The sequence below is a fragment of the Salvelinus sp. IW2-2015 genome, linkage group LG7, assembly GCF_002910315.2.
Source record: "Salvelinus sp. IW2-2015 linkage group LG7, ASM291031v2, whole genome shotgun sequence".
Taxonomy (NCBI): Eukaryota; Metazoa; Chordata; class Actinopteri; order Salmoniformes; family Salmonidae; genus Salvelinus; species Salvelinus sp. IW2-2015.
The window spans coordinates 6,614,222-6,624,857 of NC_036847.1; the positions used below are offsets into that span (position 1 = coordinate 6,614,222).

Sequence of the window (10,636 nt, forward strand, 5' to 3'; positions counted from 1 at the left end):
ATTACGAATGTCCCTTTTCAATCATGGGAGCCATACAGAACGTATCCGTAAAGCTTTGAATGCTTGTTGTGGTATGCAGGTGGTGAAATAATTTGTACACGGACGTCATGTGGGTACTTTCACACATTTTCCAGTGAGAGAAACAAAAGCCACTGCATTCGCAGGGCAGTGATAATTGATATCTGTCTATGTCCATGTACCATCTCTACATCTCAGCTCCGACTGCCCCACTTTCAACAACGCTGAAGCTGGCAGTCACACTGTCAGACAGGACCTGGTAACACAGACGTCCGTGCCAGAACTCGGAGTCCCAGTCCAGGAACTGAGGCCAGCTATCCACTTTAGGCATGGACGCTGTTTTTGAGAGGCTCTCAAGATTGTTTTTGTCACACCGGTTGAAGAGGCTACGTTCAATCTCGTTTTGAATCAATCACGTTCACCTGTTTGTGGTGAGAAAAGTAATATTCTGAAACCATTCAAACAGGCAAAAATGTGTCAAATCCCTTCGACGTCGAGCACATATGCCCTGCTTTATGACCTGCTCTAGATTTTAACAGCCTGATATGTCAGAGCTGTACTTTGCCCTCCATCTTTAACAGTTTGGTGATGCTACTTGTTGGAATAAGGATGTGGAACACTATTCTTAGAATCACCCACCATCTACAGTAGCTACAGCGCTGTGCCCACTGCCTATATGCTGTACTGTATGCCTGTCATGGCTGCTCGCTTTCTCAGATGTGTAGGCCGCCCGCCCTCCCTCCCTCCCTGCCTCCACTCTGTCTCTGTGCCCCCCGCCAGCTCCCCTTTAAGACACCGTTCCGCAGCTTGCTGCACTTAAAGAGCTGAACTGTCTGCTAGTAGAGCGGTGAAATGGAAAAATTTAATCGCATTAAAAGATAAACCTTGTCTTTTCATTTGTAAATTCCTGGGACACGCTTTCCCCCTACCCTTCCTTGCTCTGACACGGCTGGTGCACTTAGAAACACACCATTCCCCTACCCCAACTCCTTCTATCCCCCCTGCTCCTCCACCCAAGAGCAGAGGATCCAGGTTCTCCCTCCCCCCACCTCTCCTTCAGCTCCGTCCTGCTCCTCTAATTCCATTTATCCTTTTTGAAATAAGACAGAGATCAAAGCAGACTGACCTGGCTTGGCTTGTCCCTGCCCCTCCCCACCTCTTCCTGCTCTCCCTCCATCCAGAGCAGCATTGTCCCGGTCCATGTGTCACTCTCTCTCTCTCTTTGTGGGAGCCTTTTCCGGTTTCGTGCCATGTCCAACCACCCCCGTTGTCCTCTGGTTCCCTAACAGGCCCAACCTCCCTGACAGTGCCCCTCTTCACCCCCACCACATTCTGGACCGTGAACCTCCTCCCCTCCCTACACCAATCTCCACTCCACCCACTCCTGCTGCCATGGGGATGAGCCACCTGAAGAGTGCAGAGGATTAGCGGTCCAGTTCAAAGACTTGAGGAGTTTTGTGTGGGGGAAGGGCTTTGGGCAGGAGGGGTGGGGGGTGAGGGGTAGGGTGTGTGAGGTGTTCTGTCTCTGGGCATCAGGGAGACTGCCTGCAGCTGTGGCCCAAAGCCCAGTTCTTCTGAGGGGCTGTCCGGTCTGCCAACTCCAATCAGCTCCAGAGCACGGAAGGCCCTCACCACCGGCTAGCAGGTCACAGGCCAAGCAGCCCGACCTTGGCTGACATACCCCGGCTCCACAGTCCTCTATGCCTCACTGGGCATGTGCATCTAGCAAGGACTCTCAGTAGGACTGATCTGTGGGAAAAACAGTGCAGTAGGCATTGCTCCCGAAACATTGATCACAGGAGGGCGTTCACAGTTAGCCTGGCTGACGCGATCCACTTGATTCATATCGCAAGAAGAGCTGTGACACACTGGTCTGGACAGGAGCCTGTTGTAAAATGTAGTATTCGCGCAGAAATTGTGCAAGCGTTTTGATTGGTTGTCTCAAACATTTCTTTCCCTCTGAGACCTCTCGTTGTTCTGACAGTTGTACTCGAAGGGGGCTGTGTGTGGCCGTCCATGTGGGTGTTTGAGTGAGAAAGGCACAGAGGAGAACCAACCGGATATAAAGCACAGCCCCCTTCATTATGGACAGCATGCAAACAACATCAAGGAGCCTTTCCAGACTGTGAAGTAAGGAGGACTTAGGTATCCGCCAGGTTAATTCACAGTTGGGCATTGACTTTGACCTAATAATATTTTATGGACTTCTTTCCCTTTATCATTTAAAGGATTGGAAACTGTTTTCACTTATCAGGCCTCTACTGTGGTCACGGGAAATTGGGAGGTAGCCGCAATATATCTTCAATGCCATAATTTAGTGTGGAAATGAATGGTTTCCCTCAAATTGTACAATCTCACAGAGCTCCCAGTGTCAATGTCCATGGGTCCACGTTTGTTACTATTAGATTTTCAAACACACTGAACTTCTAGGAGCTATAATAGTGTTCAAACTATTGTTATTTTGTATGTTATTTTCTTCCATTTGGTTTACATTCCTACAGGATGGAGTCATGTAGAACACTACACAATAGAGGTAACTTGATAACAATTCTCCTCTTAGTCCAGTTTTCAATGTCAGCTGAACTCGAATGCTATTGGSGGGGGGGGGGGGGGGMYMKGRGGCCACAAGAGGGGGCCGTCACAGCATCACTGAGAGCATGGCTGAGAAGATTTGACCAACGGACATTATCGCCTCAACTTTCTGCTGTTTTACGTGTGATTCTGTGCTCGTTTCGATGTTTGAATTGGTCTTTGGGGACAATAATACATGTACATGGAATTGAATCTCAACGGGAGTAAAACACACGCTACTTGAGAGGAGACCAGTATCTTTACTCGATGGATACAACCGCAGCAAGCTTCGTCAGTCGAAGTAAAACCAACACCTAAACCATCCACCAACCTGACCTACCCCAACCGGCAAACCACCAACCCAAGGTTGCTGGAGCTGTAACCATGAACAGAAATGCACAAACGCTCGTCTCACAGGATATGTTCCACAACATATATAACCTATGAAACAATGTAAAAGGGGTCCTAATCTCCTATTATATCTGCCTAACCATCACCTTATACAACTATAGAAGCATGGCCTCCCACTGTGTGTCATCCTGAAGGCGTAGCGCCACCACCGGACCTGCGAACTGCCACCACCCGAGTCGATTACCAGCGCCTTGTCCTAAAATCATCTGCCACAAAAGTACCCAATTGTCATACTTGAGTACAAAAAGCTAAGATGTCTCATCTGTGTGAATTGGACCATTTTTCTGTGCTGCTATGTATTCAAAATACTTGTACTTTTGGGTGTCAGGGAAAATGTATAGAGTAAATGTGTAGAGTAACAAGTACATGATTTTCCAAAGGAACGTAGTGAAGTAAAAGTCAAAGTTGTCAAAAAATATAAATAGTAAAGTAAAGTACAGATACCCCCAAAAAACGATTTAAGTAGTACTTGAAAGTATTTTTACTTAAGTATTTTACGCCACTGGCCTCTACCACCACCTGTCATATAGGTCACCCACCCCAGCTGATCTGTTTCCATGGTGACGGGCCTCAGAGTACAGGATTCACCTCAGATCCCTCTCCCTCATAATCTCAGGTCTCTCAACCGGCCAGGAATATCTTATCTGCCAATCCACACATGGACGAATGGACACACGCAAATAGATACACCCACAGACAGACAAACTCAATCGTAGCCATTATAGTTTTTTGCAATCACTTTGGTGTAATTTTGACAAATATGTGGTACATTTTTAACTCAAAACAATCATCTCAAAAGTAATGTGAGCATTACATTGTGAAAAGCAATTACTTTCTATGAACATGTATTGCAATGTGAAACAATGTATTTTATAGATGAAACACTGATTTCTAGATGAAAAGTGACTGTGTGTGTTGTACTTAGTCAACTGAAAATGTGCTTAGAGTTTTGAAACAACAGCCTTTGTGATGATCTGCTGTGAGTTTTGAACTGAGCGTTGTGAAAATGTACCACCGTACTTGTGAAAATTGCACCAAAGCGATTGAAAGAACTTGCAATCACCTTTGAGATTTTGTGCTGATGTTCAAGCCCAAATAGACCAATGAAATTGTGGAACAGATTGAAAGACGGAAAACGAAACACAGAGCTCGCTGCTGACTAAGGAACAATCGATACTGGTGAAGAGCATAGAGAAAGGAGGAAAGATAAGGAAAATGGAAAAAGGCAAAAAGTTAATATATATCAGTAGATAGTAGAGAAGGAGAGAGATGTGAGCTGCTCCGTCCGTGCAAATAGGAAAGCGTTGGGGCAGTCCTCCCGTTGGATTATGGGATTACGGTCAGGACGGGCGGTCATGCGAGTATTGTGGTCGGCACTGACCCTGCTTACAGCCAGATTACCCTGGTGAAGGGGAAGTTGCTTCAACCTGCCTCCTGTCACCTACTCTGGCTCTCCCTCCTTTCCCTGCTGCACACTGGCTCTTTCTCCGGCTGGATGGCTGTCTACCGCGGGTCTCCCCCCCTACAGTTCACCACACCACCTGTCCACCCATGTCTCCCTGGTCAGACACTAACCTGACTGACTCCCTGACTTCCTCCTGCTGCCAGAACAGTACATGCCTTGGGGTTGAAGCTTCCTGGGGCGTTAGGACACCTGTCTGTGGGGAAGCCTACCTGGATACTACATACGGAGACACCAGACGCATCTTCTCCTTGACCACCTTGAAAACCCTGGGAGCGGTTGACGTCCTGATAGTCCTGACCAGCGCTGCTCCCCCAGTCCGGCAAAGCTTCGCTAGCTAGCATCAGGTGAATCCAGGAAGTGTCCGTCTGTCCGGACCAGCAAATCAGAGGTGAGTGACCTTCTGACCTGCAGCCTAAGACCTTTGACCTTCTGTCAGACAGTGCAGCCAGGGAGCCTAGGCCACCTCTGACGCCACTAGTTGTAATGGAGATGTAGTGGTATGGTGTCTCTAGCTGATAGTGGTGCTCTCCCTGCATGTGGAACTTCTGCTCTTACTGTGATATACCTAGCTTAGTAACACTTAAAGAATGCACGTATCATGCACTCTACAGCGCCTTTTAGCCTTTCAGACAAACTCTGGGAAGGATAAGACATTGGCTCGTTCCGTAAACGTGTATTTTTCAATGATCCCCGTCCTCTCCCACATTGAAGTTCCACAGAAAGAGCAGGATACCTTTTTGCTGCAACATAAGGCACCCCGAATCATTGTATATTTTGCCAAGTTTAGAGGGGGATTCCTAAGGGTCTAAGTTTGGCACTGTAGTACTCCAGTCATTTTTTTCAAGGCAGGGAGTGACTTGGATTAGAGTGAATTGAATGTGTCAAAATAACAGGTACCTTATTTTTCGACCACATAGCTGGGACAAATATACACACCGAGTGTACAAAACGTTAGGAACTTCTGTCTGTAGCGTCCGAACCGTTTGGGCTACAAACTAATATGTCTCCAGTATGGAAAGGTGAGATGCTACACCCCCTGTGTCACAGGACTCGTCTGCAGGTAACTGGTGACGGTTTTAAAAACTGAATGGAAGTACGGAGGTCGTTTTGTGCCAACAAAAAGAAGATGAGTTAAATATGTTCAAAAAACTAAAAACATTTCCTTAGCTTACTTATATCTCCTAGTTATAGGAAAGACACTTCAAAACCTTATCCCCCCCCCCCCCCCCCCCCCAAAGGCTTAGACTTTTTTTAACCTGTCTCCTCCCCTTCATCTACACTGATTGAAGTGGGTTTAACACGTGACATCAATAAGGGATCCTAGCTTCCACCTGGATTCACCTGGTCAGTCTATGTCATGGAAAGAGCAGGTGTTCCTAATGTCCTGTACACTTAGTGTATATATGAAAGCTCAGCCCAATGGGTTCTTATCCATGATATTGGCTAACTTATTTTATAAAACCATGGTAGTTAATCCGTTTTACACAGAATCCTACATGTTCACATGCTTTGTGGTGTCCCCTCCCCTTCACGCCTGGTCAGTAAAACAAACAAAAGCAGATTACTGTTGAAGGATTAGAGCTTTACCCCCAAAAAAGGACACATTTACAATTTTACGGTCCTACGGATTTACTGTTTTTTTCACAGGGCTGTAACGATTGGGATCAATAATCGTAGTGTAGTGTTGATTTTTGTAGTTGTTTTTGGCATGGCTCCCTCTGCTACGCTACAGAGTAATTACTGAGAATCATTACAGAGCGAGCCGCGTCTTAGAGATCCTCGTGGCCAACATGGGCGGCACTAATGAATCCAATTAACTCTTGTTAATGACCTTTTTGAGGCATCCTGTTCCTCTAGTCTAGTCCCCTCTAATGGCGATGCCACTGACGCACACACACACACACGCCTCATTCACCCAATCAATCATCTCTTCCTTTGTTGTTTTAGGCCTACTCTTGGAAGGCCAGAGTTTGCAAAAGAATCACACAAGTCAATGAGAATGTCTGGCGGCGACGTGGGGCTGACTAGGGATTTGTATTTGTATTTATTACGGATTAGCTGCTGCCTGGCTCTTCCTGGGGTCCAGCAAAATGAAGGACATTTATATCATTTTAAAAACGTTACAGTACATTCACAGATTTCACAACACACTGTGTGCCCTCAGGCCCCTACTCCACCACTACCACATATCTACAGTACTAAATCCATGTGTATAGTGCGTATGCTATCTTGTGTGTGTATGCATGTGTCTGTGCCTATGTTTGTGTTACTTCACAGTCCCCGCTGCTCAATAAGTGGCATTTTAATCTATTTTTTAAATCAAATTTTACTGCTTGCGTCAGTTACTTGATGTGGAATAGAGTTCCATGTAGTCATGGCTCTATGTAGTACTGTGTGCCTCCCAAAGTCTGTTCTGGACTTGGGGACTGTGAAGAAACCTCTGGCGGCATGTCTTGTGGAGTATGCATGGGTGTCCGAGCTGTTCATCAGTAGTTTAAACAGACAGCTTGGGGATTTCAACATGTCAGTACCTCTCACAAATACAAGTAGTGATGAAGTCAATCTCTGTGTACATCCAAGGGCCAGTCGTGCTGCCCTTGCGCAGCTTGGCAATATGATTTGTTTGTTGACTTGCGATTCATTTTTATTGTTGACAATGATTCAGTAACAGGTATACAATGTTATAATGTGATAACAGGTATACAATGTTATAATGTGATAACAGGTATGCAATGTTATAATTGATTAAACATTTATACAATTTATAATGTGTGTAACAGGTATGCAATGTTATAATGTGATACATTTATACAATGTTATTATATTTGGATAACAGGTATACATGTATAATTGTAAGTTCTAGGTAATGTGATAACAGTGTATGCCCAATGTTATAATGTGGATAACAGATATTGCATGTTTATAATGGGGATAAGACAGGTATTGCCAATGTTTAATGTAACATTTATTTACAATGTTATATAATGTGATAACAGGTATACAATGTTATAATATGATAACAGGTATAAAATGTTATAATGTAATAACAGGTATACAATGTAATAATGTGATAACAGGTATGCAATGTTATAATGTGATAACAGGTATACAATGTAGTAATGTGATAACAGTTATGCAATTAAAAATAAGATAACATGGAAAACAATGTAGTAATGTGATAACAGGTATGCAATGTTAGAAATGTGATAACAGGTATACAATGTAGTAATGTGATAACAGGTATGTAATGTTAATGTTGGCACGTAGACAGCTGAAGGTGCCGTGTTGTGTTCCCAGGGCTATGGTTGGTTGTGAGGGCCTGGCGGCGTGGTGATACACAGAGGCAGCAGGCAGCTCCATGGCGTGGACTGAGCTGGAGCTCCGGGCAGGGCTCAGAGCTGGGCCACACAGGGCCCTACTACCACTCCTCCTCCAGGGGTTGATGCTCCTTACCTCCCCTTGCCTTGGTGGTCCCCCACAGCTGGCACGCACCCCTCTGTCACCAGGGCAGCCTTTTCTAGTACTATGGGGAATCCCCAACAAGGCGTGTTCTGGACGACCTGACCCAGGAGCCTTTGGGATGGAGAGAGAGGGCCGCGTGTCCATGTTTTATGAGGACACTCTGGGGAAGTACCCCTATTACACTAACCAGGACCAGCCGGTGAACGGAGGCCTCCCCCAACACACCAGACTGGATGGACACCTCCAGAAGACAGGGGAGGACCTGGCGGCAGCGCTACCATCCATAGGCTACCAGGGCCTGGGGGTACTGCGTTGGGGCCAGTGGTCCCCGCAGTGGGGAAGGAACCGTGAGAAACAGGGCATCTACCTGGAGGGCTCCAGGGCTCTGCTGAGGACCTTCTTCCCTGACTGGACCACGGAGGAGGTGGAGAAGTGGTCTCAGGTAAGATCCTCATCCATGGCAGTTTAGAGTAATAGGAGAAACAGATGTAACAAATGTTATTCAACGCCACAGTTGTCTCATAATGATGATGTCATCCCGTTCCCCAGGTGGACTTTGAGGCAGCGTCCCAGTCCATCCTCATGGAGACCCTGTGGGAGGTGAGGAGGCTCCGCCCCAAGGCTCTGTGGGGCGTGACCCCGTACCCCAACTGTTACAACTCCGGCCCCGCCCAGTCGCTGTCCAATTACACGGGTCGCTGTCCCGCCGCCGAGATGGCATTGAACGACGAGCTGCTGTGGCTCTGGAAATGCTGCTCTGCTCTCTACCCCGCCCTCACACTAGAGAAGCTGCAGGGTGGGACCTCAGGGGCCAGACTGTACACGTCCAATCAGATCCGAGAGGCACTGAGAGTGGCAAGCTTGGCCGGGGCCGCCTACGACCTTCCTGTGTTCCCATTGGTCAGGAGTGTCTATACATCGACCAATACTTTTCTGTCTGAGGTGAGAGATAGTGTTGGGTGGAAGTAGATGTTACCATGTTTTTGAAAGTGGTTTCTCTTTGTCTGTTGGCTCTGTAACCAGTGTATAACTGAGTGATGTTCCATTAGGTGGACCTGGTCAACACCATTGGTGAGAGTGCTGCCATGGGGGCAGCAGGAGTTGTCCTCTGGGAGAAGGATCAAGGTGTCTTCTCTACAAGGACTCAGGTACAGTACACATCTCTTCAATGTTCCATACATACATTCAGTCAGTCAGACAACTGTAACTGGGTCTGTGAATGAAAACATTTCACCTCTGTCTGCCCCCAGAGAGCCTGCTCAGAGCTGGCCACGTTTGTGCGTGAGGTCCTGGGCCTGTACGCCGTCAACGTGACCACAGCCGCCCGCCTGTGCGGCGTCTCCCTGTGCCAGGGGCGTGGCCGCTGCGTGCGCCGCAAACCCGAGAGCTCCGCCTACCTGCACTTGCCGCCCTCCAACTTCGTGATGACGCAGAGGAAGGTGGAGGGGGTACAGGCCACAGGCCAGCTGGACCCTGGCAACCTGGAGGCCTGGAAGAGGGACTTCCAGTGCCAGTGGTATGAGTCCCTGGAGGGTGCAGCCGCCGACGAGGAGCTCCCTAAGGACAGGGCACAGGGAGCCCTTCCCCCCACCCTGAATTCCCCCTTGTTGAGTGAGCTGAACCAAGAGACCAGGCCCACCCTCGCTCTGTCAGACCACAGCGGACCATCACTCACGGCACCTCTCCTCCCTCTACTGCTGGTATTAGCCACAGCTCTAAGCCTGAACACAGACTTATGCCTGAACCTCTGACCAACCTGCTGGATTATCAGGTCGGGGCTCAGGGGGCTAAAGACACTGTCGTACCAGTGTATAAGAAATGTTTGTGGAACAGAAACTCTTGAGAGGTGTTTCTATTTTGAACAAAGAAATGTCGTGAACAGAGACTACTATTCTATTTGAGACTCTGGATGTTTTTATTGTCTATACAACTAAGAACGTGAAGTAGATCAAACAAAAAATCTTCGATTCATAGGATTCGTGGTTAACATTGTCGTCATTTCTCGTCAACAGTTGTGTATATTCAGTTCCTTCCATTGCAGTACTGGATGTTCCTTTTTACAACTCATTTTTGTTTATCGGCACACTTTCCCCCCCTTTTTCTTCTTCACGCTACTCAGCTCTACTGCTCACATGGCCATGTTGTGAAGGACCTGTAATATGGTTCACAACTTGGTTTCCTCGAACGATGTAAACACATTCTACTGCAGTCATATCAATTGAAATGACTTCACCATTACCTTTGTATTCTTACGGGTCATGCTATTGCGTTTACAATAAAATCATACCTCTATAAAAATGGACTCATATTTTCTATAAAATGTTGTTGATGCAGTCTAGATGTCCTGTATCAATCTAGATGTCCTGTATCAGTCTAGATGTCCTGTATCAGTCTAGATGTCCTGTATCAGTCTAGAGGTCCTGTCCTATATTAACCTAGATGTCCTGTATCAGTTTAAATGTTCTGTCCTGTATCAGTACAGACACCCTGTACTGTATCAGTCTAGATATCCTGTATCAGTCTAGATGTCCTGTCCTGTATCAGCCTAGATATCCTGCCCTGTATCAGTCTAGATGTCCTGTCATGTATCAGCCTAGATATCCTGTCCTGTATCAGTCTAGATGTCCTGTCCTGTATCAGTCTAGATCAGTCCTAGATGTCCTGTATCAGCTAGACTGTCCTGTCCTGTATCAGCTAGAATGTCCTGGT

The 10,636-nt window shown here is 46.8% G+C and overlaps 1 protein-coding gene across 1 annotated transcript; it reads left to right on the plus strand.

Annotated features, from left to right (window-relative positions):
- Nucleotides 1–3,219: 3,219 nt before the first annotated feature.
- Nucleotides 3,220–10,224, plus strand: si:dkey-72l14.3 (Glyco_hydro_56 domain-containing protein). The gene is made up of 5 exons (XM_023990790.3): nucleotides 3,220–4,853; nucleotides 7,763–8,369; nucleotides 8,477–8,869; nucleotides 8,977–9,075; nucleotides 9,178–10,224. The coding sequence occupies exons 2-5, from the start codon at nucleotides 7,824–7,826 to the stop codon at nucleotides 9,676–9,678; spliced, it is 1,539 nt and encodes a 512-aa protein (XP_023846558.1). The 5' UTR covers nucleotides 3,220–4,853; nucleotides 7,763–7,823; the 3' UTR covers nucleotides 9,679–10,224.
- Nucleotides 10,225–10,636: the final 412 nt, after the last annotated feature.